Source organism: Chlamydotis macqueenii, chromosome 2, assembly GCF_036417535.1.
Source record: "Chlamydotis macqueenii isolate bChlMac1 chromosome 2, bChlMac1.mat, whole genome shotgun sequence".
In the NCBI taxonomy this organism is placed as follows: domain Eukaryota; kingdom Metazoa; phylum Chordata; class Aves; order Otidiformes; family Otididae; genus Chlamydotis; species Chlamydotis macqueenii.
The window spans coordinates 34134861-34162750 of NC_141557.1; the positions used below are offsets into that span (position 1 = coordinate 34134861).

Consider the following 27890-nt stretch of genomic DNA (forward strand, 5'->3'; position numbering starts at 1 on the left):
TTATTGTGTATTAGCACAAAGTGACCCTAAGTTTTGTTACTTAGGTTGACTTATTTTTACTTTGTTGCAACTTTAATATATGATCAGAGTTCTGGCTATGCTTGAAATTCCTAAACTAAAGCAAATCTACAAAACACTAGAGAAAGTATGTTACATGTTTAACTAGCTGTGTTTAGCGACACCGTGTAAGAGTCACCCAGGCTATTTGATATCATAGACAGAAATCAGGAACTTCTCTAAACAGTGTTCCTAAATCCATTAACAACAAAGCAGAGATGAGGCTCCCATCCTTGGGGAGAATGGAAGCCACAAAGTTACAGGAAACCGAAATCTCTGCCCAACTGATCTCAACTAAAATAAATAATAACTTGTAGCTGTTTCCCTGTTTATGTATTTTTTTTTATCCTTCCCGTTTCAGGATTGATGGTTTTAGAATGAGTCATTTAAGTCTAACAGTTATTCACACATTACAGACATGTACAGGTATGTCCAAGACAGCAAGGATTACCACTTTCACCCGTTCTTCAAATGGACTGTATCACATCACTCAACATGAAAGCACAAAATGCACCACGTAATACAATGCTGTTGTCACTTTACATGGACTAGGGACAAACAGGACCACCAAGCTGCTAGGTCTAACTGTTGGAGGAAACAATCTCCAAGCCCAGGACCAAGACAGTCCTTTCTGGCTTTAGCCGCCAGACAACAGATGTGTTGAATGGCTCCCTAGCTGACTGACTCAACTTCTCAACCCTTGGCAGCTACAGGCCACAAATATCACAACCTAGCAAGAAGTAGCCACCACTCTCTTGCTTCCTGTTGTCCTAATTCCCTGAGCCTGAATGCCTCCCCCAACCAGCCCTGCAGCTACTTCCCATGCTTTTGCATACAATTGCCTCACTATTTCTGCACACTACTCCCCTTAGTTTTTAAAGAACAAATCAAAAATACCAAAAGTTCTCCATGTTGAGACTTTAGCACTTTTGTTTACAATTTTCTTAACATTTCCTAACTTGTCTGCATTACCAACAAATATCAGTAAAATCAGAATTGGAAGGTTATTTGTTGAACTTCAGTGTTTCAGGTTCTTTACTTTCATTTTATGAAGAGTTTTCAACTACAATTTATGGACAAAACATAATGGATTAAAAGTATTGAGTAATAACCATTAAGTTGGAACTCGTTTTGTCACCAGTTTCTCCTGGCATATCCTATCAAGCCTTTAAAAGAGTTGTATGTGTTTGTGTTTCTTTTATTTACTCATAAATAGTTCCTGGCACCGACATTCAGAAATAGTTAACAAAATTATGTTTCATAGGCTTACCCTCTTAAAATTATGACAAACTCTTTTGGTGGCATTCCTTGACAAGCAGGAGGAAATTATTTTTGCTGGGACGGCTTTGTAGCCCTATTCCTTCTGGTGTGCCAGCACTGACATTCACCCAGCCACATGGCGAGTTACTACAGAGGGCAAAACTTGCCAGAAATCCAAACAAAGTCAATAGCGTTTCTCTCCTTAAAGCATCTCAACGTGACTCTGGCAAATGCCAAAGATGCCACAAGAGAAAGCTAGACTACCCGCTCTGCTTAGCCATCCCATGTAACCGCATGCTGATTATCACGAAAGACAAGGCTCCTGAGAAAACAGGTAAATGCTGGTTTTATTATCCAGACAGCAGTATCAAGTCTTGTTTAACTTATATTCCAAGGTGACACAAAATGCAGAAAAGACAACAAAGCACATCTCAGTGGAATTAACTTTTATTGAGGGGGGAAAAAAAAAAAAGTTTACATATAGTTGTAGGTTTTTCCATCCATACTTTCAAAACTCCAAAAAGGACTGGAAACAAAACACAAAACTTGCTTAATTATTGTTGCAATACCAAAAAGTTGATGAGTTTGTTGGTTTTTTTTGTGGTTGTTTATTTTTTTTATATGAACAGCAAATTATATAACTAATTGCTATGTTCAATAAATATTTTTTTCTCCTGTACCAATTAAGGGGAAATATTCAACCAAGTACAATAAAAACCCCAGGATTTTTACAGTTTTAACTTCAAATGTTATCCACTGTGTAGCAATTCAGAAAGTTTATCTATAAAACACAGCCTTAATTTTGAGTGTACAAGGATCTATTTTCGCAGTCAAATACCAAATTTTGCTCTAGCTCAAATAGTCTACACTCAAAGCAACTACTTGACAAAAAAAAAAAATCTTCTGGTTCACAACTAAGTAAATTGTCATTACAGAAAAGGCTCAAAGTCGTTACTTGTTTATCAAAGTAATAGGTAAACATTTTAACAGAAAGATTAACGAGTTACTTGGAAATGCAGGTTTATATTAAAGTATCTGAGTGTGGATATTACATATGACATGCAAGCTTTAAAAATATCAATGCTCTCTTCTGATTAGTCAGGAGTCCAATTGTTATAAAAACAAAACAGGAATGACTTTCAAAATGTATCAGCACTTTGGGGTCTCTATTTCATTTTGCTTAAGATGTTTTACTACACAAAAACTACAACAATTACAATATTTAAGACTATTACAATAAGGAGGGATGGAAAACAGGAGTATTTCAACCAAAAATATGTATATTCTAAACAAACCAAAGATTTGTAAAAGAGCTGGATGGAGGACAAGGAAGAGAGGGTGGAAGGGAAAGCCGCAGGGAAGCTAAGATCTGAACTTCGTATTTAAAAATCACGTCCTCAACTGTAAGTGTTCTGATCTTTAGTAGCGCCCTGGGGAACAAAAGAAAAAAAAAAAAAAAAAAAAAAAAAAAAGAGAGAGAGAGAGAGACAACACAATTACTATAAGCTAACTTTACAGACACCAACTCAGCTTTAACACACCCAGCTTTTTTGCTTCTGCACTCAGAATCTCCATTGGTCAATGAATTCTAGTAACAACAAGGTTTAAGCCATTCAGATTCTATTTATTCACTTGTATCTACTTACTTGGACTATAGGAACGGGATCTTGATCGTGATCGGTACCGACTATAATAAGGTGATGGTGATCGTCTCCTTTAAAGCAAATTAAAAAAGAAACCAAACAACATCCATTATGAAAGAAGCCTTATTCACATCACTTGTACAGAACAGAACCATTTCCTTAGCACTGAAAGACTTGGCCTGCATGAATGATTCCAGCTTTATTTGGCTGCGGCTTGCAGTTATTTAACAAATGCTTTTATATTTCTCCATTTGATGCGTTTAAAACTGTAAAATATTCCCACACACATAATTTAATAAACTCTCACTAGCCTTGCAAACACACCAAGTGTTTTTACAGATGCCTACACTTCTTGTTGAACAAAATTATCTGAAACTAGATAACTTCCAAACCACTGAGATGGTTATGAAATGTCAAGCATTAAAAAGAGGTTATTTGTAGATGGGATTTTTAAACAGCACTGTGTGGCAGCTGTCCCTGGTTCTATATACAGCATGGAAAAATAAGTTCCCTTCCTATCTGTCCACTAGATTTGGAGGGTACATGCTCTACCTCCTTCAGGTAGCAAAATTAAGACCTTGCCCAACTGTTCACTGTAAAATTGAATTACATAAACAATGAAGATTACAGCTACTTCAATCCCACAAAACCTAACGTAATGAGGTTACATTAGGTAACATACCTAACACATACCAAACACATATGTGGAATCTTGCTACAAATTCAGTAACCTTTTTTTGTCACCTAACTTTTCAGTTTTTCCAACACTGTTCCTACAGAAACAAAATAAAAACTAGGTACCTGTATCTGTAGTCATATTCTTCATATCTGTCATATCCTCTGTCATACCCTCTATCATAATATGAGTCACGGCGACGACCTGCTCCACCGCCACCACCTCCTCCACTGCTATTAGGGAAAAAGCAAAAAAATTACTTTAGACATCTACTGTCGTCTTGATTTAAATTATTTAAAAGAGTTTAAGTGTTCTTATAAATGAGACACTTAAGACTAAGCCACGAAACAATCTAACAAAGAAAATCACCTTCAAAAAACCTCAGAAAACCCGCAAGGGATTTGAGCCCAACTCCCATAAAGATCAAAGGCAAACAGGCACCTCAGTATTTCAGTAACCTAAGGGTGCACTAATTTACTGTATTGGATATATTTTAAAAAAATTAATTACTTCAGTATTTTTTAATAAATAAAGAGACAATAAATTACAGTAGGACTTAACAGCATATGTGAACCACAGTAACATGTTCTAATGTGTTCTTTACATTAATAACTTTGTGATAAAATACAATTGGCATAACTAATTTTTTTTTTTTTAAAGTCTTGTGTTTCTTCAACCAAACTACAAACATTCAGTTTAAACCCATTTTAGATCCATTACAGAAAATGGCTGAACTCCTTACTGTGTTGGCCTGCCCATGTAGATGCCTGGGGTGGGTGTATGTGCTCTCTTGGTGATTGAGTAATCCACCCGAATCCTCCTGCCATCCAGCTCCATACCGTTCGCATGCTCCATTGCCTGCAGGAGAGACAAGGAGCAGGGACGTGAAACCTGCAACCTGCTGGTAACTATGGAAGGCTATCTACAGAACACATTATTTTCTATCAGAAAAACAAGCCCTGAGCTTGTTTTATTTAGACTGGTTACTAGTGCCCCACTGTGGCGAATGGCTCATCTCTTCCCCTGCCCCGTTTGCCGGCAGTGTTACAGGATTGCACTGGGGTGGCCGGAGTAACGTGACACGCAATCCCTTCTTAAGAGAGCACAGTGCTAACCATTAATCACTTTCCCTAGACTTTGTCTTCCACCCGTAAGAAAGGTAAACTGAAAGTCAAAACAGCTTTTTCTGAAAACTGCATCTTTCCTTCCGCCGTGCCTAACCCAGAGGGGACAGGCAGATTCAAAAGCTGTGCAAAACAGTGGCTTCCTGTAGGGTGCATATGGCCGGATTACTGCTAGTCGGCTGCCATTTCATGCTCTCCCAGCCTCCTGCCATCTCCCTTACAAGGACCTACTCCAGCAGAGCTTAGTAAAATGGCGGGTTCAGCCTACATGGATACCTAATTACAACCTTCCTCCCCACTCACTCTCACAATAGCAGCTTGCTAAAGCGATACACATAAGGGTCTGCGCTTGAGAAGCCTGAGCCTGTGCCTTCAGACCCGCCCGCAGCCCGTGCACACGCTCACTGGGTGTTCTAGCCCCTGCTTCTTTAGTCTTTGAGTATCAATACAATGGCCTTTCACAAACCCAAAATCATGAAAATAGTTTTTCAAAGGAGACCAGCGTACTTTTGAGAATTATACTCATGCAAGAGTAACTTAAAAAAAAACAAAAAACCAAACCAAACCAACAAACAAAAACCACAACAAAACCACAAACAACTCAAAACACAAGCAAAGCCACAACCTTAAGAATTTAACAGTTAATACTGGACTTAAAAGTTATTAAAATTTGCAAAGCTGACTTTTTTTTGTTCATCAGCTGCACTAGGCTCTCTGAAACACTAGCACACATAACTTAATTCATGACATCAAGCACAGCATTTAGCCCAATATACATTATTTTCATTTTTCATGTGTGAACAAGAGACACTGTTACAATCTTGAGTTAGAGAACATAACCACTCTGCTATTATTTAACTGTGAAGAACAATACACAACCTCAAAACATGAAGGTGCCTCTAGCAGAGGGGATTTTTTGTTTTGGTTTTTTTTTTTTTTTTAAATAATCAAACAAACAACTATTCAGAAACATAACTTTTGCAGCTCTCTATTATTGAGAAAACATAGAAGTTGCAGCAGAGGAAACAAAAACCTGACACCCACAGGATTTAACTATGATGTCCCCAAACTGGAAGTGACTGAATTATCACTAACCTATTTAACTACATTTAGTTTGTGTTTTAATAGTGTTGTTTATATCTATACTATGTCGCCACCTAGTGAGTTCTGTTCCCATACAAAAATACAACCACATTTAGCTAACTGCAAGGCAGAGCCAGTGCATTTCAAGCCTTTCAACTTACAGTAAAGTATGTTTTGTGACTAAAACATGATAGTTAACTTTAGTTTCCTAGCCTTGAGACTGTTCTGGGTTTTTTTTGTTAAGTCCTGTTCCACAAGGATGATCTAAATTAAAATAAATCTGTGCACACGTCCTAGGAATGTATGTGTGCACAAAGCTAAAAATGAAGGCTGCAAATAGCTGGCTGAAAAATGAGCTTCATGATGAAAAGCATCTTTCTCAAAATGCAGCAATATGCAAGACGTCTTGAAAGGGAAGAAATTTACCCTGTCTGACCAACAACTTGCAGAGTAATAAGCTTAGCTGAGAAGAAGCCACCTCAAATCCAGAATATCTGGTGCATGTATCTTAGTTAAAAGAACAAACACTTCTGTAAGAGGAAGAGTTCTTTGACATAGAGAGCAGTACAGAGAAGAGGAATATACAAGCAAGACAAATGAATAGTTAATTTTGAGACTTGGATAATTTGTTTTGGAAGTACAAATATGTTTCATTTCAGTGGACGAACATCAGTTCACAATTACCAGTCTGCATGAAACTCAAGACATCCTGGTCACAATGTCTAATGACCTACCCAATATTAAAACTTTAATTTTCTTAGTTTTCAACAGCTGTCAGCAACAGCTGCCAAATAAAAAAAATTAAAATAATCAAAATCTTTGACAGATATACAGCCATAACAAAGCCTTTTAAAGTTCTGACTGCACCCCTCAAATGCAGAAGAGCCAAAACTTACAAGGAGCCACTATGAATCCAATAATAATAGATAGTATCACTCACATTCAGTCATTAGCAACTGGAAATACCTTCCAAAGATGTTTTCAAATTCTCTGCATCATTCTTAACGTGCACATCTCAAGTCTTTAAAGTACTTAAGTTGATGTTATTAGCTAACAACTGCTGTAGTATGACCAAAAGCCCTATTTGAAAACCTGGTTTCAGGTAAGTGATACAACAGTATTTATTTTGTACAAAGGCTGTAAAAATTAGTGATTCTAATTACTGATATTTTTGTGTTTTCCTTCAAGTTAAAACAGTTTATAAATAAATTTTGGATTTTACAATTTTATTAGACTAGCATGTCATAGTCAAGACAAATTTCAGTTTGTTGTTCTTGTTGTTCTGGGGTATGCATGAATGCCATTTTAAGAACTCTGAAATGTCAAAGGGGAAAAAACTGCACGTTTGCTCTAACAATGCAGAAAACATTCTCAAATACTGTTTAAAAGATAGAAGTCTATTTCTCAGAACATCAAATGAGACATTTTGAAAAGAAAAAAAATCAAATTACATTGGGGTTTAAGACACAGAATACCCACTTAGGAGCCTTTACGGTCAACAGTACATTTTTATTTCAACCTGGATTTTCTTCCAAATATCTGAATATTGTTAAAAGACTTGCATGGCTTTTCCAAGATGACAGTAAGCAAGCAAGCGGACAAGATTCCCATACAGATGCACTATGAGTTTTGGTTGCAAAATGTAAGGAAAAATTGACTTTGTAGGCTGTCCATAATAATAAAACTCCTTCAAATCATTATCTGTAAAGTGTTAGTTTGACAAAGTAAGCAGTTCCCAAACTACAGGATCACAGCCTTCAGCAGCTCAAAATAGTTTGAAAGAAAGCATTAGATTTAACAGATTTAAATTTCATTTTATTTTTATTACAGAATGTGGTGTTTTCTACAGGTATTAGCATTTCGGTAGAGTAAACCAAATTTCAAACACTAAATCTTTAATTATAGGCACAAACTTACACAGGTGACTGGTATTAGTTAAGTGATCAAGAATTCACTGAAAAATTAAAGAATCTTTCAGTCTGGATAATGCCACAAAGAACAGTGTGGACAGGGAAAGAATGTGGGAAATTTCTGCAACCTGCACTGTGGTCACTGGGGAAAAGGGTGTGGGGAAGAAAGGGGGAGAAGGGAGGAAGAGAACTTGACTTGGCAGAGCTGATGTCACAGTTATTTTAGATCTCTACTGTGGAGCTCAAGGTACTACTTGTATTGTACAAAAGATCATCAAGACTTAATTTCAACTGCCTCTAAATGCTTTGAATTACCTCAGTAATGTGACATCACTTCAAAGTCAGTGATGTACAGACTGAGAATACACTTGAATAGTCAAACATGAGCAACTTCTGTTGGGACTCATTTTGAAAATATATTTTCATTATTTAAAAATAACTATATAAGATACTTTTTTTGTTTGCTGTGTTTTGCGAGTTTCCTGTTTGGTTTTTGCCTGATGTCCTTCCCATGCTCTATTTAATGCCACCAACAAAAACATAATCTCCACTGTATCACAGGTAAGCATAAAAACCCAGGTTTTTACACTTACTGCAGTCTGCCAAGCTGAATTCCAGTGCCCATTTCACCTCTGAACAATTCAATTTATATTCTCTAGTTTGAGGTCTTGATTTTAAAAATATTATTAGAATATTGTCAGTGATAATTTTTAATATATAAATTTTCTGAGCATAATCATGTGTTGATTAAATGTATTCTCTTTAAAGCATACTTTAAAGAGTTTCAGAGTCAAGAAATACAGGGTTTTAGAGAACCAGAATGAGTAACTGGATATGTTTCAGCAAGTAGTCACTATTTCACGGTATTTCAGGGTCTCCAGAAGTCTGTAACTTGTAATTACAAACATTTAAGACTTTCTTGTGCTCTTTTCTGGTATATCAAAGATCCCTTTTGGTACCACAATCAATACTTAAAGCATTTCTTCAAGAAGCTATGAGACACATTTTGGTCAATAACGTTTCTAAGCTGGCGTGCTTGCCCCACAGATTAAATGCCTTGCAAATTAAAATGAAAAATTCTGTTATTATTCTGGTCTTTGGTAACTGAATTATGTTAGCAGTTCAGTTTGCCCGTATAAAGTTTGTCTTGATTGCTAATGAACACTACTTCAGAAAACTATTCTGAAAGATGATCAAAACTATAAAAAGCATATAACTTGCATTAGAAACCAGAAAATTCCGTATTGCCAACAGCTGCTGTAGTTAACGTTTCTCATCTGAGTTATTGTTACAGACACATAGTACATTCACAGCAGCCTCAGCTTAAACAACAACTAATACTTCATATTCTGAGTCACTGAAAAGCTGGATAGTGGCATACAAAATCTCTGGTACTGTAGTAATAACAATCTCCTTAGAACACCTAGCACTTTTTACTCATAATCCTCTCACTTTACTGTTAACCCTGAGATAATCTATCCCCCTCCTCAACTTTTTTCTCCCCTCATCCCAGTACATAAAAGTTTGTGTCCCTCTGAACACAGAAAGAAAATCCTAATGTGATGGGCAGGTGAATATCCTCTATAATTTAGAGAAAATATTGCAAATCTGCAATATTACAACACTGGCTCAGTGCCAGCGTTGCCAATACTGAGAACTATGTAAGAAATAACGCCAATCTTGAGCAACAGGTCTTCTACAGATGTTTACAGATCTTGCCCTTTGCATACTATTGCACATGTGGTTCTGAAGACCAGAAGTAGAAAGGTGGCCAACATAAGGGGAAGACACTGCAACACACAAGGCAATAAAGCAACACTAAATATTACTTAGAAAAGTTTTGTTGTTGTTTTGGGTTTTCTTTTATTTGTGTTGGGATTTTTCTGTTAGTTTTTTTTTTTTTTAACATAAAAACCAATGTAACTTCACAAAAAAAATGAAAAAACCTACATCTATAAAAGAATATCCTTTCTTCTACAAAAAGGCAGCTAATACATAAGCTTTTCAAACAGGCTTTGAACAAGCATGTCAAAAAGAACATCAGCACAGCAAAAGCTCATGTCTGCTGGACAAACAACTGTCAATCCTCAACATCTATTGTCTGGTATCACATTTTAAACTAAAGACAGTGTCCATGAGCATCTTTAATATGGGTCAGAATGTAACAATCTAGTCAAGTGCTGTCTTGAAAACACTAGACCATTACAATAAGAGACACTTCATGGAAAAGGAACCTTCTATCAGATCATAATGTTTCATCTCAATCTCAGCAGCTTCAAACAGAGCAGAAAAGATTCCACAAGAAATCTCCTTTAGAACGGATATGTGTGCCCAACATTTCTTTCCCAGTCCTGTTATGGTGGAGTGACTGAAGTTACTGTGATGCTCTGACATCTGCTCTACTAGTAGTTACGAAAAGCTAAATCTCTGCTCCTCTTTATAACCAAAATGATCATAAACAGCTAATGACAAGGCTGCTACGGTGTCAGAAGTTGTGAAAGTCTAAAACAGCTTAAGTGAAAATAAACTTTACTGCCGTCTCTTTGTTATTTTTAGGGCACTGCAAAGTATCACCTTTAAAAAAACGCTATTTTACATTGTCTACGGACTTCCATCACATTGAGTCAGCTGACAACTCAGAGTATCTTTCCCAGCATACGGTGCTAGAAATATTGTATTGGTTGGTTTCAGAATCTTTACACACAGCAACATTTTGACCAGCTCAATAACTGATCCAATTTGTAAGAACAGTAACCAGTGACAAAGATCCTGAGGGATTTCAGCTGCAACAGAATCCACACAATACTGATACCAATCTAACTTAAACCAAGTTAGGGAAGTTTAAACGTAACTACTCACAATTCCTTTGGTGTCAAACTTTAATGTTAACAGTGTCTGGGAGTATGTCAGCTGAGAGGCTTTCCAGTGCTACCTCTCTTGGAAGGACAACAGAGAAAAAAATGGGAAATCTTTTTTTTTTTTTTTTTTTTTTTTTAATGGAGTTCTACAGGTATTTAATCCATCTATGACTGCTTTAAAAAGGCTGGAATTTAGTTCAACGTCTCATCTACAATTTTATACTCTATTTGGAGGCTTAGGGTGTTGGGGTTTTATTTGTGCGGTATTTTTTCCTTTGGGTTGGGTTTTTTTTTCTTTGAGTGTTTCATAGTTTGTTTGGTTTTTTTAAGAGGAAAAGTATTTACTCAGAACAAAAGTAATTCAAGAGTCCTTGCTTTTATGCATACTCAGCTTTTAAGATTTTATCTACCTTCCATACAGAGAATTAGTTCAGGTCGTCTCCTACAGGGTCTGCCATAGAGTTTCATGTCTATAGCTGTACCTCCTTTTTCTACACCAGCTGCCACTTATTACCATCTTCAAATTTGTCCTCAAGGCCCATGAAATCAAGTCAGATAAATAAGTTTTTCTCCTGTTCTCTTTGCCAAAGTATTTCAGTTACGTAAATTTCAAGTGTTGGGAGGTTTTGCATCCTTTCCTCCTCTTCACACACCAGTCCATTGGGAAGGGGAAAAAAAAAGGGGCTTAATTACATTCCCAGTTATTTCAGTTCTTAAGGTGCTCACATTTATTTCTGACTGCAAGTAATTTCTCTTTTTTTTTTTTTCCCCTTTGCATTCCAGTTTCGTACTATCTGCCAAAACAGCTTTATACTAAACTAACTACTTCATGGTGTTTACACAGAACATTTTAAGAAATGCATGGTATCATGCATGACCATTGTCCATGGCAACTAGGAAAAACTCTACTTCCAAAGACATGTGAAGCTGTAAAATAGATAAAGACTAGTACATGAATGTGACAAGAAACACCGTGCAAGTATTTTGGATGTTAAATATTCAACAAAACAGTCACATTTTCAAAATTCTGCCGAACTCAAGAGTGCAAAGAAATACAAGGCTAAAATTCAGAAGAGAGTAGGCCACTGAAGATGGATATACAGCTACCCACATCATTAACTCCTCTCTCAATCTGTCAAAGTGAAAGTGAGAAAATACAGAAGGGACACTAAGGGAAGTTTTGTGTCCTTTTACTTACCCCTACAACCTGCAACAACCACACATACATACATCTATTACCCTGGTCTTGCCATAAATGGACTCTCTGTTGTATCACACCAGAAATCAAAGACTAGAACTGAGTCCAGTCCAACCAAGTCATCCATGAGACGTATTTTTTTCTCATTCAAGTATCAACTAGCATCAGTTTCCACTTTTCAGCTACTGATAGTAGGTTCCACAGCTGTCAACACCCTCCCTTCAATGCTAAGTGAAGAGAGTCACATTCAAACATTATTAATATATTTATCTAAATAAACGGAATCAAACAGCAAGTTTGAAACATCTGCCCAAGGCTACTAATATATAAACAATATGCTTGAAGTCTGTGACTTAGTTTGCCCAAAACATAACCGAACAGTGAAAGCTTAAAGAAAAAAAAAAAAAGAAAAAAGGATGTATCTTTACTTTTAACAGCAATTTCTTCTACAAATTTCAGTAAATATAGTAAAGCTCACAGTATTCTTACACAGGTAAGAATACTTACCCTGGTGAATCATAACACAAGCTGCTATTCAAATTCATTGATTCTTTCATTACAGATCAAATATACTAAGAACTCAGTCCAGCTATAAACAGCTGTCTATCTAACTAGCAAAGTCACTGACCAAGGCACAAATCAAGACAAAACCCACTATTTTTCAAACGCACCATGACATGCTTTTAGAGAAGAAAATGGAAAGTAAAGAGAATTTTCAGAATTTTTATACAGAAAACTATTCTGGAAAGTAAACTTTCAAAATATTTCAAAAATACTAGGATGCTTTTAAGTCTGTCTAAAGATTTACTTTCATTTAGAAGTAACAGACTAAAATCAAAGCACAATGTTCATCAGTGGTTCAATAAAACAGCAAAATTTGCCCAAGCATCTGAACACTGAACTAAAATGCTTCATCTGTTTAAAAATGCCAGGTTGTTTGAACAAAATATTTTAGATGAATCTCACTGTGAGAACCTGGTAGTGAATACACACTCAAAAATGTTCAGTCGTCCCCGTCCCGCTTCCCCCCCCCACCCCGAGATATTCATGAAGACGATGCACAAGGAGCACATCTCTTAAAAGTAGTAAAGCATCAATTTACCTCTTTAGAATCATCGATTCTTTCAAAATAAACGAAAGCAAATCCTCTTGATCGTCCAGTCCGTTGATCATAAACCACATTGACACCAGTCAAAGGTCCATAACGGGAAAACACTTCACGCAAATCTCTCTCAGTAGTATACAAACTGAGACCAAACACTCCAAGACACGTATTAGGATCTGGATTAGCCTGGTAAGACAAATGTTCAACTCCAATTAAGTTTATAAAAAACAAGTTATACATTCTCATATCAAAATTTCTCAGTTATTAAAAAAATTTCAGTCCAAAGAAAACTAAACTTAGTTTATTAAAAAGCCTAATACTTCAAGTTATCATTCAAATTATAAGGTATTTTCAAAAAACTAGTTCCACGATTTTTATTTTCCAGAAAAGACAAAGACAAACTTCTCACATTGGCAAAAACTCAGCTGATAAAAATTAAGCATCCTGATTACAGAAAAGCTATAGAATAACAGGAATTAGTACTTCACCCTTAAATCATCAACAAGCTGCACACAGGACATACAAAAGTCTGTGCTAAGAACAGGTCAGCCAGTCTAAACTCCCACCTTCAGCCTTTCTGCACGGTACTAAAGAGAGCATGCTGCCTCCAGTTGCGCACAATGAATGCACCCGAGCTCCTAAGAACAGACAATTGAACTATAACTTAGCTTCCACCAAAACTCTCTCCCCTCAACATCTCCTATCCAACTATATTAAAAGTCAATATTTACATTTGAAAGTTCATCTCTTTCCACTTGTAAACTGGATGAAAATCACCAGCTTCTTTCATCTAGATAGTAAAAAGTGTTGAAGTTCCATGAAACTGTAACCCAAAAGCATGAACACTTTTCTAGAGCAAAATTCTTGATGTTTTAACTTGATGTGGGATACAGATCTACTGAACACATTCCACTTCAACTAAAAGAAGCCAAATATGAAATTGTACAATTGTACAAGGTCCACTTTCTCTATTAGGTTCAAAGTTTATCTATATGCTATAGAGTTCATCTAATGCCAATTCCACTGTAAGAATTATTTTTATCAAAATTAACATTTTTTTCAGTCAAGCTTCTGGCAGCTGCTATACTAGATGCAGCAATTTAAAACAGTAGCAACAGGCATCAAGATTTAATGTTTCTGCAAAATAATAGCTGGAAGCTGACACAGTTGAAATTTGTCTTTCAGTTTAACATTTTCAAAGCCACTGACGCCCAGTAATTTACACCTCAGAGCTGGCCTTTCAGCCTGATTAAAAGAATGAACAGGTTTACATCTTCTGTCATGTTCTTTTCAGAGCTTTTGTTCAGGAATCCATTGTGAAAATAAGATGCCCAAACTACTCATATATTTGAAGTTTCTTTCTTTCCATTTGTCACAAGTTTAAACTTATGTTTTAAGACCTGAATCTTCTACAATTTCATATTATAGTTGAAGAGCACAACAAAAACTGGGAGTTTGTCATCACTTTAAAGTTTTAATGATACAGGTTTATGTTTCTTTTTTTATTCCATATTTCAATCTATCTGATAATTCAGTGGCATTAACAGCTACACTCCTTTTAATACTGAAACTCTTGTGAGTCTCTAAGTCTTTTAAATAATTGTTTGGACAAGTCCCTCCACACAGTACATACAAGTATTGCTGCCCTCCCCTTTTCTTTTTGTTTTTTAACACTCCCCTTATACTTAAACTCTATTATCTTTTCTGAGGCAAGAGAAGTACCAAGAATCAGTTTGCAGATCCTAAGCAACAAGTGACAGTTACATCACCACTGGAAAGAGTAAACTGACTGTGGAGGACTAAAAGACACCTTTTATATTAGGTTTTTGTACTGCCTCCCATCAACACAGTATGCAAGATGAGATCAGAAGTGGCAAGATTGTTACCAATTTTCCTGGTGTCTTCAGGACCTTGCTATTTATGGGATTCAAATCTGTTTGATTCAAGTTTCATTTTGACACTACTAGAACTACGCCTTAGAATTAATGTGAAATTCACTGTGAAAACAAGATTAACAGAATCATTTCCAAGGCAGAAAAAACTTCTTCACAGTGCAAAACATTCTAATATTTCCTAAAGTAGCGGAGTGGATTCATTCATTTTTCACCAGGAAATCTGTTAACCCTTTTGAAGCGCAGTTATTTCTGACAATTTTTCAAGACATTAGATTCATATTTACTACATCATGATTACACACTGGCAACAATTCACAAAAAGTGTAATATGAATGCCGCTTCAAAACAGCTTAAATCACTGTACATTAGCACTGCTGTAGTCTTGCCCTTTTCCACACACTCTTGTCTTCTCCCTCACATTGGTATTATCTGGTCCTGGTGAGCTGCTTCACCAAGGTAAGAGGTAAGCCTGCAAAAAAACTATACTCCTTTCGATAGGATTAGTTAAAAAAAAATATATATAAAAAAAGGATTGGAGAAACTAAACCAGATTAAAACTAAAAGAATGAGAAAAGTACCACGGCCCACTCGTCAAGGAAGAGGTAGATTTGCATGTAATAGCACTTGTTCAGATCAGCCTGGTAATAAGGAACCAGAAGGCAAGGCACTGAAACAGATTATAAATAAGGCCATTCGGAAAAATCTCTCAAAATGACGTAAGATTACTATCTCCGATCTTGGTTGGCATACCTATACTTCCTCCTGTCCATAAAGAGATACTTCTCATTTACATTTTGAGAGGCTTACTCATCCTTTTCATAATTAAGTTTTTCTAGTCTATCAAGATTTACACATTAGCTAATAACACATGGGTTTGTTTCTTAAACCACACCGATTACTCAGAGGTATAAAATCACACACAAGCTTCAACATAACATGCTGTATGTTATACACAAATAAACTCTTGCGAAGTTTCTTCTTTGGCTCCTCTAATCAATTGTATAAATACTGTCAGGTTGCAAGTATGCACAGAAAAGGCTTCGTTTTTGTAATGGGTGCATACACTTGGAAATATAACAAAAAGAAAATCAGGTTTCAACTTCTAGAGCAGATGGAAGCAGATTCCACCCTATCTGCACATACTAACTTGAAATGGCACAGTTTTCAATGAATTTCTACAACTGCCCTGCCAGTTGCAGGCCCAAGAAATAAGTACCCAGCTGTAAGGACAGATATTTGTGTCCCTGCCCCACCCTCCAATTCCCATATCCTCCAGTGACAAGACAGCAGGTCAAATTCAGCCTGCAGGAACCTGAACTGTATTGATGCAAGCAGCAACTGCTTTGTTGATACTCAGCCTTGATGAACGTGACATACTCTGCTGCCAGTGTGCCTTCTCCTGTTGGACATTGGAGAATGACTACGGCTCCTTCGACGACGGTATTCTGGTGTATACGATCTGCTTCGAGAACGTCTCCTATGGGAATGAGAATGGGAATGGGATCTGGAACGAGTGTAACGTCTGTGCGAGTGTCTTCTGGACCTGGATCTTCAACAAAGAGAAAGCTTTTAGTTAGGTCATATGCACATAACGTATTGAATTGTAAGCCTTACATTTCCTAGAGAATTTTTTTTTTTTTATTAAGAGGCTCTCTACAATTAAAATAGCTACTTTGCTACATCTAAAGACTGCATGGATCTCTAACAACCTGCTTGGTAGCATCATTTTTAACTTTGTGAAAGTGCTTCTGGCATACAATGAGGATTACATTGACGACAGTTTTCAGGAAGCTCAGAGTTTAAACTTGTATCAGCTTGGTTGCACATGCAACTAACCCCTGCACAATGATACAGAAACCAGAAATACCACACTGTAAAATATTGTCTTGGCTGAAAAAAATGGAAAGATGTAGCAGCACTACAGCTTTGCAGCATCTACAAATGAGGTTCACCTAGGCTTGAAAATTAAGCAAGATAAAAAAAAAAAAACCTGCTTAGCTCCTCAAGTATTTCTTTGCAGACACCTAGCCAATGACAAGCTCAGTTTTAAACAGGCATCATTCCATCAAAGTTACCTGATTTCATACGGGCATTATATCCTAACAACAGGTATTTAGTTATCTGGCTAAACACTGCAAGAAGAAAAGCTGTAACATCAGGCTGCACTTTGGGAATTCATAGCACAGTAACTCTTTTTCAGATGCCCTGGTATAAAAGTGTATAAATAGGGAAGATGGATTAATGATCTCTCCCAAGAACTGGGGAGGAGAAACAACATAATACTATGCAATTCCTCTTTCCCTTCCACAGCTACAAATGCTGTTTTCTGGTTTCTCTCTCTATTAATGAAGGAAGGATTCAGTAGCTCCCCCCATTTTCACCAGTATAATGGTAAAAGGGAAGAGAGGAGATAAGTAGTATAAGCCAGGTAATATTTATGACACATTTAGAGAAAAAATACAGACATTCCTCCTCTGCTCTGAACAAGCCCTCTCAGAACTGAGAACTATAAAACTTTGCCCCTGCACACACACACTTGGGGTAGAAAAGGACATGTGTATCATAAAAAAAACCAAATCTTAAAGCTCCCATAAATCAAGAAGCTATCCACACTCAATTTAAGCGGTAGTTTTCGGATTTTGTTTTTAAAGCCCCCCAATGAAGCAATGTCAAGAACTTCCCCAAATAGCATCTTCCAACAGTTACAGAGCTTACTCCTTTTATCTAACCCAGGCTACCTTTGCTGCAGTTCTCACTTGTCTTTTCTTTTATTTTCCTAAAGGAGAGGTCCACACAAGTGTTCCACTCCAAAAGCTTTTGGGGGAAGGAGGCAGGAGTATTTACAGAATTGAGATGGAATCCCTTCTCTCTCTTCTGGAAGAGATAAACCTACAAATTTCAGTTGTGATTTCCACCTTCTATTTATATTACTTTCTCTATTCATACCCATGCTTTATTACTCGTAGAATCTTCATCAACTTTGTCCACCTATATAACCACTAACATCCAAATTAACATAGCCCTGTTAATACACCCCAGAAGGTTTGTAATTTTTACAACAAGGGGAAAAGAAATCTCATCAATCTACCAACAGGTATAAGCAGTAGCACTGAATTAAAGTTAATAACTTCCTGGACGTACCTTGATTTTGATCTTGACCTAGAGTGCGATTCAGAATGTTTGGAAGCCCTCGATGGACTGCGAGATCCTGACCTGCTCTCTGATTTTACACGAGCAGGACTCCCAGCTGGAGATTTTGACTGGGAGCGAGACTCCTAACAAAAAAGACAGTATTAAAAGTGGTATTGGTTGTATAAATGCCTAACACCTAACATTTAAAGTACAGAAATTCTATTATATTGATTGCTCCTGAAAAACAAATGGTTAGGCAATACCCTCCAAAACAAATTTCATTTTGCTAACCCACTATTAAAATTGTATGCTTTCCTCAAATAGGTCCCTGCTTGAACCAGATCACCAATTCTCTATTAACTAAGTAATCATGCAAATTCATCTACAACTTGATCATACAGACACTGGAACATAAACCATACATTTACTTAACCTAGGACCCATTCATTCTTCCAGATTCTTTTAATTCTACTTCACTCTTGCTTTCTACTTTTCTTCATTCTTCATTGAGTTTTTCATTTTTCATACTTCGTGTATTCTTCCCCAATTCAAACAATTCATTATAGCCTTAAAAAAATATTCAAGTGCTTCTATCTGACCAATCTTCTGTTCAATTTTTTCCCCCATTCAATTTTAATTTTCTGATCTTTAATACTTTTCATTAGCCTTCTTTTATCTTGATTTATCTTCCACATTCTTGGAAAAAACTCTTCAATTTCTTCACGAACATTAACCTTAATGGAAAAAGAACATTTAGTATATTTAAGCACGTGGGGATTATAAAACTCTGCTGGAGTTCAGATGTTATCTACCAGATTGAAAAGCCAGCAGGTAAAGTGCAAGAAACTATTTTATAAATCAACTTTAAAAAAAAAAATATATCTTTAAAACTATATAAGTGTCTACGTTCTAACAATGAGCTTACTGAGTTCTCAGTGTTTTACTGTATTTTCAAAGCTACCCTCCTCCCCTTTCAGATTTTTTTGTAAGATACATAGACACACTACAAACTAATTAACACAAATATATTAAAGTATTGATAAAAGTAACTGTGATCCCCCCCTAAAATAATAACTATGTATTTCTCAGTATCAAATATTCCAAATGCTAACCCTAAACATAATTACTAAGAAAGTCTCAGTTCAACCGAATGGCCAAAGATTTCCAGTCAAAACCTATCTATGCACATACTTACTCACATAATACATGCACACAGATATACGTAGCAAATTATTTGTCTTCCTACTTTTTCTTCCTCATTGTTATCCTGTTTTCCTCGCATACAACTTAATCCATATAAAACAAGATGCATAACAGTACAGTTCAAAGTAAACCAATAAAAGACAGGAGGGTTTTTTCTTGCATGGTAATGCACACAAGAGAAAAACTAGGAAAACAAGCAAACAAAGAGCAGGTTAGGATTTCCTCAAGTTTTCTAGCGTACAGCATTTCTATGGAGCTCAGCTATAAAAAAAAACCCTGCAGAACAGCATGCTACGTACCTCTAACTTCATAGAAAATGTGCAAAATTCTTAATAAAAAAAAAAAGCATACCAAGTTCCCCTCCCATAAGTGTTAATTTCATGTTTATTTGCATCATTTCTCCTCCTGCCTGTCCTCACAATGTTTTTCTCAATTTATTTCTTACTCTGCCTATGTCCAGATTTGCATTTTCTTTTGCAGTTAAATCCTTCAGTACTTCAGGCTGAAGTTCTTTCAAAAGATGCTGTCCTCACATTTCAAGACAATAAAACCACCAGAAATTGAACCTGAAAGACTCCTTAGTAACAAGTGTTACAGCTACACTACCTTTCCCCTTTACCTCAATAAAAAGGACAAGGGACACATGGAGAACATCACCTACTGGAAAGACAGGCCTGCCAAGCTTATCAATGAAGGCCAAATTCAAAGCTTGTCTGTGACACAGTGCCCATATAATCTGGTCTGCATTACAGGTCACCCTTATTAAGCTGGCTATCTGCTCATCTAGCTATATGACTTTCACTGACATAAAAGAATGTAGTGCACTTAAATATTACCAAATTTTATTTGGTGTTTTTATTTTTACATTTGAAATCCAATCTTCACTATAAAAAACAATTCATTTTAAAACCACTAACATGCTTTTTAATCACCTCGCCTCTATTTTTGTATTCTTCATTGTTTCACAGCCTTCTTAATTCTTCCCTTTACACTTCACTCCCTGCAACAATTACCAATTTCTCTGGGAATTATTTCCACTTCCTTCCCTAGTAAAAGTGATCAGCAATATAGAAAAAAATTTAATGTGACATCAGATTTAGAAAACATCCTTCAACAAAAAGACAAAGAAGTCACTCCTTCATGACGATACTGCGTTGTCCATACTTTTTACATTTGAAAGATCAATTCTCAAACAACAAGAATTGTGGAAACTTGAACAAAACAAACCAAACAAACCCCCCCACATCAAAACCACACAAAACTGAGTTACTGCACAATCTGGAAGTGTTGGGAGGTGCCAAAAATAGCAAGGACCAAATAACTCCCATACAACATAAGAACACTTAGTTTAAGCTAACTTTTATCTATTCAACTGAAGCATCTTAAACACTGTCCATTGAGCTTCTAATAGTATCCATTATGACAACAAATCTGTATTAAAGTTGCCAAAAACAAATGTTACATCATTTTGTGTAGGTCAGGTCCTTTTGGAACTATGTGTTTAAGCCCTTTAGGGGCTGCACTCACAAACATACAACTTTAAAACTGGAGTGACAGAGGTGACAGCATAAGTTCTCACACATTCAAACTTCCTCAAACAAAGTAACTGTAGACGTAAACTGCAGCTAAAGAGAGATTACCTGTTAGCAGTTGCATACTGTGTCTGTCACTGGCAGGCAATTGCATCTCATCTTCTGATGCAACCTAGATCACCTAGTTATATCTCCTACAGTGCTTCAAAAGGAGAGACTAAGGGAATCACAATAATCTGCAAGAGTTTAAGGACTTAAGGATGATGCTGGAAAAGTACCTACAAAGATTTTTATCAGCAAGACTACAGGCAGGGATTAAGAGATTCAGAGCTTCAAGAGTCACAAAGAGAGATTTTAAATAGTTTTCCTCCTCTACTTCCTACTACAAAGAAATAATTAGCAAGCTATATCTTAAGTCTATATCACAGACTGACCCAGTTGTTCTGCATAAACTATTTATAACTGTTCTGCAATACGAACGAGAAAATTAAATACTTAACATTCTTAGTACATCATTTTTAATGAGAGAAAACAGACACCTCTTATCCAAAGCATTAAAATCTCTCAATTCTGTACTAGTCTTCAAGCAATCTATACATTCTGGTTTTACCTCCATTATTATCACAGAAAATCATTTTAATATTGCTTAAGAGAGAAAAGACTAAAATTTCTCTCTGGATCCTCAACATTTTCTTATCTTTCTGTTCTAAAGATTCTCAGTCATTTAAGTGCTACAGATAAGACTACATTTCTTAAACTCAGCTTCTCATCCCACAACTATCTTACAAAACAGTATGTATTTAACGCCTTCGGCTTTATTATGCAACTGTCCAGTCATTATGTTCACCCTTACAAACTTCTAGGCAGATACTCACTGTGTCCATGTCAACCTATCTAGATTTGCTGTCACTACAGCCTGTAGGAAGAAACAGTCAGCTAACTTTCTAATATTATTCAGATCAGAATTCCCTTTCAAAACAAATGCTGCATCTGTCAATAACACTTTTCCCAGGGCAAAACAAAAAAAATCAACACAAAACCAAAACCACAACAACTCCTCAAAAAATAACAAAAACCACACCAAAAATCCCACCTAAAATAATTATTTTAAAAAATCTCAAGAGTAACAGCGTACTTCCTTAGAATAAGATGTGGTGGCTTCCTCAAGTACATACCAGGAAGTGGAATTAATGATTCACCAAGAAGTGGAACTCAGAGCCAAATAAATTATAGTAGGTAAATGCAAAGTTTAAAGACTGCAGCTTCAGTTATTGATTCTCTGGATAAGAAGATTCACAGCTAGAAGCATTTAAAGGGAGCACTGAAGAGTATTTTTCGTCCTTTCTACCTTCTCTCTTCCCAGAAAGAACAGGAAACAAAGTAGTATGGAAAGGATATCTCCCTCTGCTCTCCCATTACCTCATGATCACAAACTCAGTCATTGAACAACTACAACAACTTCAGATGATCTAGCGTAGCAAGATGTCAGACACATCAATGCATTTCATCCATACTGGTACAACTGTTTAAACTATAGGACTTGCATCAGTTATATCTACTGTTTATCTTCCTCACATCCTTCAAGCGAAATGTTACTTTCCAATATAATTACTATTTTAAAAGCATTCAAAACACTTCTATGCAAAGCAGAAGTGCAAGTCTTTTAAGAAGTACTCTTTCAGTTTTCCACCTATCATGAGGGGGTATGAGAAAGAAAAGGGTGGGGGGGGGAGGGAAGACAAAATTCTTCTTTCTTTTACATCACTCTTCTGTCCTGAACTTGTATCATGTCTTACCTCACACTTTACCATTCCAGAGTATGACAGAAAGGCTATCAATTTCAAGTGAGATGCTCAGTAAAAATAACTGAGTAAGTTTAAATTAGACTTTCTATAGCAAAGCATGGGAAGTGGAAAAAAAAAATCATTAAATTGCACAGAAATTTCAGTTGAAATTCATTTGACCTTGTTAAGAAGAAATACACATGGGTGAAAAAAAAAAGGACAGGACACCAAGTAGTCTAGCAATACCATTAAGCCAGCAAAATGATAGTTCAGACTTTACAAAAATCCTGGTAAAATTCCTGCCCAAACTGAAAAATTAAATCAAGTCCAACTTTATAAGGGGATAGAAAAACACAATCAATCAAAAAGAAATAGAAATTTAGCAGCAGCTTACATTCACTGGATAGAACTGTCAATGTAGTGATGTCTCATTTATGAGAAAAGACAAGACTATATTTTAACCACTGTTTTGACAGAAATTTACCAATCTTCCCTGAAACTCATACAAAAAGTTAAATAATTTTTGCTTCATAGTAGGTTTTGTCACCCTGTACTAAAAATAAATCTGATCCCTCAGTTAGGTGTTCTTCTATAAATATTTCAATAGTATACATAATAAGCTTCTGTATAAAAAGCAACTTATAAGTTGTAATATCCTGAAGATATGTATATTTTAAAAGTTCACAAGATAAGCAAACTTTACGCATTTCTCAATGATACTGCTCTGATAAAGGAAAGGGGAAAAAAAAAAAAAAAGGAAGAAGAGCTTCAGCATTTTTTTAAATTACAAGTTAACCTTCTCACTGAGGCTTGAGAATATGCCTCTTCAGGGAGGGTTCTGCAGTCACTCCTTTATCAGATATGGAAGATAGGAAATAGGACCTGCTTTCAAAAAGAGCAGTCTTCCCAGCTGATATGGTCCAGAATAATTTACAATTTATTAAGCTTGGGGGAAAAAAGAAAAAAAAAAAAAAAAAAAAAGGAAAAATTGACTTCCAGAAAAAGTCTCCTTTCCCACACTGGTCATTAAAAAACAACAGGGTGATCACAGCACTCTCCAAGCCAACGCAGAACTCCTGAGCTTAAGCAGACTGTCATCCCTGTATTTCAAAAGGTATGGAAAGCAATGTGCCTTCCTTTCCACAGAAGTGGCAGATCACCACTACAGGAGAGGTTTAATACAGCAGCTAAGCAGACTTCCCTCCCACTTTTTTTTTTTTTTGACAAAGACATAATCTCAAAAGTTGATGAGATTTAGGTGACTAACATTAGAACACATTAAATTAATTTTTTTGCACACAAGCTTCATGAAGCACATACAAGACATTCACAATTAAGCTAATCCAAAAGCCACCTGAATACAAATGAACTATGCGTACTTCCTTCAACAAGATGGCTCACATGCAAAGTTATTTATTTCTTCAAGTGCTTTATTAGACTGAGATCACTGTAAGATTCTGCACAGAGCAGGAAGAGGTATCTCACTAGAACGAAGGCAACCAACATGGAGTTCTAAAATAGAGTTCTATCTTTGTTCTGATAACGTTTTACCTTTTTAGACAAACAATAAACTAATATTGGTAGAAAACCACTAAACTTTTAAGATTACAGAAATCAAAGATTATCAAGCTCAAAAAAAATCAAAAGTTTCAAGTGGAGCTTCTGAAGTACAGGTTTGTTCAGACTCCAACTCGTTCACTGCTCTGGGAAACGTTTTAATAAAGCTGCATCATAGAATGAGCACTAAGTGAACAATGTGTTATTAAAAATAACTACAAAATTGAAATTAATTAAGAGTTGCTTGTCATCCAATAGCAATAAAAGATAAAAAAGCCTCATTTTTCTAACCTGCTCACAAAGAACATTCAGTGGTGATAAAACCCTATGACTCCTCCAAAAGTCAAGTCACTGTCACTGGATAAGAAGCACAACTTAAAAATGTTGGTTTTTTTTTTTTTCTTCTTAATGTCTGTAAACTTAGCTCTAGCACATCTAGCACACAGATTTCTAATTCTTCTGTCAATTTCTCTCCATTAAATCATCATGCTTGATTGGGGGAGGGATGGATTTCTTCTGTTCAACAAGCCACATTCTCAATACAGAACTTGCTTAAGTTGAAACAAAATGACACAAAAACAAAGCAGATGTTAATTAGTCTGAGTACATTTGATTAACATTTGCTTTAAAAAAAGTCAATAAAGAAATGGTGAGCTCAAGAATAAAAGAAAATTCTAAAGTATCTACAATTATTTTACCCAATAGTTTAAAAATGCAAGTTTTTTAACAGTGCAAATTATGCAATCTCATTGGAAAGTTATTTCCACAATTATTCTACATCTCCTGTTCTGATTAATTAACATTATGACTTTAAAATCATAAATTAGAGGCAAAGCATATACATGGACAGTATCTTAATGCTGCTAAAAACAAAAGTAAATTCCTGATCATATTGTTGGAAAATAAAAAAACCCACCTGAATTATCATTATTTACATGCTATTTTTTTCTTCAAAAAGCAAGTAGCAAATACTTTCTAATTAATCTCTCTTTAAGACAAAACTTCATACATATCAATAAGCACCTTCATGTTGGTATCAGACTTCATCACTACTTCCAAGAACTTTAATTGAAGTGCTTTTCAGTCAATATGCATCTACACAGACAGAATATAAAAGTACTTAAACTCCCTTACTCCTTTGGCATTTAGTTTTTTAAAAGCACATGACACTATTTAGTATTTAAACTGAAAGGACGGGAACTGAAAGAGTACTTTCAATTCTTATTTGTGGCAATTTTCAGGAAAGCGGGTTCTTTACAAACTTTTTTCCAGTATCTGCAGTTCTTTCTCCCATTGAAAAGTTATGCCATACTCTCTCAGTTCCACGGCAAACGGAAACACCAGGACATTCACTGCATAATAGATTTCTGTCCAATTGGGAATAGCAGACTAAACACTAAAGTCCCAAAGTTATACATGCTTAATTTTATGCCTGTGAGTGCTTTCAGTGAAAATGAAATATAAAATGTTACAGTCTGAAATATAATTTATTTCAAGTATTTTAGTAGCATCAACAACAAAAAAAAGTATTACTGAAGAAAAAAAATAACTGCTTACAAATGTCCTTCATTAGTAGAACAAAACCCCAAAACTACAAAAGAATCAAGTACCTGCCCTTACGTTGTTATTAAAAAATTATCAGTAGACAAGATACTGCCACATGCCAGACTGATTGAGAAATTCAGTGTCAGGGAGAGAAAAGAATTTAATTTTTCCAAATGAAGACTCAACATGGTCAGCAGCTCCTTCTAACAGGTAAATTTTCCACCACAAAAACAAACAAACAAAAAAAAGCCAAAACACCAAAAAAAAAACCCCAAGCCAACTAAAAAGTAGCAATCAGAAACTGCTACATAGGTCTTCTCAGACTTCACATACTCTCAAACCACTATTTTACTTTGACATTTGGCAGTGTGCAGAAATACTGAAACCACACAGCTTTTATCAGCTTTGCAACAGGAACAGACCCATTCAGGAATCTAACACAAATGTTCCATAGATGAACCTAACATAACTATTTCCTAACAATAAACTGCAGTGGGAATACAGACAAGAATTTTTTTTTTTAAATATAAACCTGACTGTAAAACGGAAGATTGAAATAAAAAATTTTAAAAATTAACAATGCATTCTTGTTGCTTAACTTCCTCAGACCTAGCTGGTTTTCCCTTCAGAGATCAGTTTATTTAGCAAAAAAAAAAACACATTAGCTATATAGCCATCTTTGTCCAAGCAATCAACACAAGAACAGATTTTGTTTACCTCACCTGAGGAACCAGTAGTAGTCACTGCACAGTCAGGTACAGCACTCTCAACCTAGCGAATGGTTTGGGTTTTTTTAACTTATAAAGAAGTGTATCCATGAAAAAAAATAATTACTGGAATATGACACAGCTCTTCCAAAATCTTATTGCTTGTTTCCCCAGGCAGTAATTTTACATAACTGCAAAGCTGCTGTCACTGGTTCATCAGAGAAAGTCACCAAAAGGATGTTCAGGTGTTCCTCTAAAGCACCTCTTAAAAAGTGCACAACAACAAAACCTGTGCAAAATTAAAGAGTAAATAGCGATGGAGCGAGGACAAAGCACACGTTTCATTCCCGTTTCAAGCAGCTTCTCACTCCTGTTTGCCCTGATCATCACTAAGAAAAAAAAACAAACAAACAAACCAAAACCAAACACTGAAAATGGAAGGGTCCAGTCACACGTTTACATGAAAAACTGCAGCAATCAGAGGGAAGAGAGAAGAAACAGGCCTAACAAGGTTACAAAACCACAGCAGCTGGTTGAGAGTCTTCAGCTGCGTGATCAATGAGTTTCAACGGTTTAACAACGAAGGCCATACCTCCCCGATGGCTTCAGGAAGCCTGGCCCGAAGAAGATCCTGTCTGCGGGCCAGCAGCCAGGAGAGGCAGTGCACCCCTCGCAAAAGGGCCGAGTCCCTCCTCTTTTACGCAGGAGGAGGCCTCGGCAGCACCGCGCGGAACCGCGCTCTCCCAGCCACGACCGGGAGATGGGCACTGCCCGCCGGCAGAGCGGGAACGGGGAAGCGCACGGACCCCCGAGCCTAGACCCGGCAGACAACAGAGGACCAGGAAAGCGGGACAGCTCGGGATCACAGGAAGGAGAGAAAATAACAAGAGAAGCGGGGAGAAACACCGGGCTACAGCAGCGCTCTAAGCCTGTTCTTATAGGAAAAAAAACCCTGCAGTAGCAGGGTGCAGGCGAAACCCCAGTACCGGAGCTTTGGGCCTGCACGGAGGGGGATGGGGACGGACAGATACGATGAGAGAAGGAAGTGCGAGGCGGAAGGCAGCGGAGCTAAGCTCCGCGCTGGGCCAATTCCTCGGCGCCGGTTCGGGGGGTGGGGGGGGTGGGGAAAGGAGATGAGGAGAGGGATGTGCGTCGCCCACGGCCCAGGCAAGACCCGAGCGCCTTCAGAAGCCATTTTAGAGACAAGCTGCGCTGCCCCCACCCCCACGGGCCGGAGGAAGAAGAGCGCCCCCGCCCACCTTCCCCAGGCCAGGACACCCCCTCTCAGCACGGCCCGGGTAGGGACAGCCACTCACCCTCCCCTCGAAGTTGTTCTCCTCCACGTCGCTCATGTCGGCAGAGTCCTGGCCACGGGGCTGGGCGAAGGGGGACGCTAGTCCCGAGCAGCGACTGTACCCACGGCCGCTACTGCTACTATTGTTGCTGTTATTATTACCGCTACCGACCTCGCTGCCGCCTCCCTCCCGCCAGAACCTCCCAAACCGTCTCCCGCAGCAGCGCAAAATGGCGCCTCCGCTCCGTCTGCGCCCGACACCGCGCGGGGGGCGGGGCCCGACTCGGCCCGCCTGTCACAAAGGAGGCGCCGCCGGCAAGACAACGA

At 37.0% G+C, this 27890-nt stretch overlaps 1 protein-coding gene across 2 annotated transcripts; it reads right to left on the reverse strand.

Moving 5' to 3' along the window:
• Window positions 1-1748: 1748 nt before the first annotated feature.
• On the reverse strand, window positions 1749-27827 carry TRA2A (transformer 2 alpha homolog). Of its 2 annotated transcripts, none has more exons than XM_086742522.1 (8): window positions 27586-27827; window positions 17951-18084; window positions 16187-16286; window positions 12912-13100; window positions 4379-4494; window positions 3762-3869; window positions 2964-3031; window positions 1749-2747 (listed from the first exon to the last, which is right to left on the reverse strand). In XM_086742522.1, the coding sequence occupies exons 1-8, from the start codon at window positions 27619-27621 to the stop codon at window positions 2737-2739; spliced, it is 762 nt and encodes a 253-aa protein (XP_086598648.1). In that variant the 5' UTR covers window positions 27622-27827; the 3' UTR covers window positions 1749-2736. The 2 variants fall into 2 exon arrangements, with proteins under 2 accessions (XP_086598648.1, XP_086598647.1); XM_086742521.1 differs by having other exon boundaries at window positions 16187-16358; window positions 27586-27826.
• Between the last annotated feature and the right edge of the window lie 63 nt (window positions 27828-27890).

Excerpts from the sequence above, each read along its gene's own strand:
- TRA2A (XM_086742521.1), bottom strand. The coding sequence starts at position 27,621 with ATGAGCGACGTGGAGGAGAACAACTTCGAGGGGAGG. Across the intron at positions 13,101-16,186 it reads GAAGGCACACTGGCAGCAGA|GCTAATCCAGATCCTAATAC; the intron begins GTATGTCACGTT and ends TTGTCTTACCAG. Across the intron at positions 3,032-3,761 it reads GAATATGACTACAGATACAG|GAGACGATCACCATCACCTT; the intron begins GTACCTAGTTTT and ends TTTGCTTTAAAG.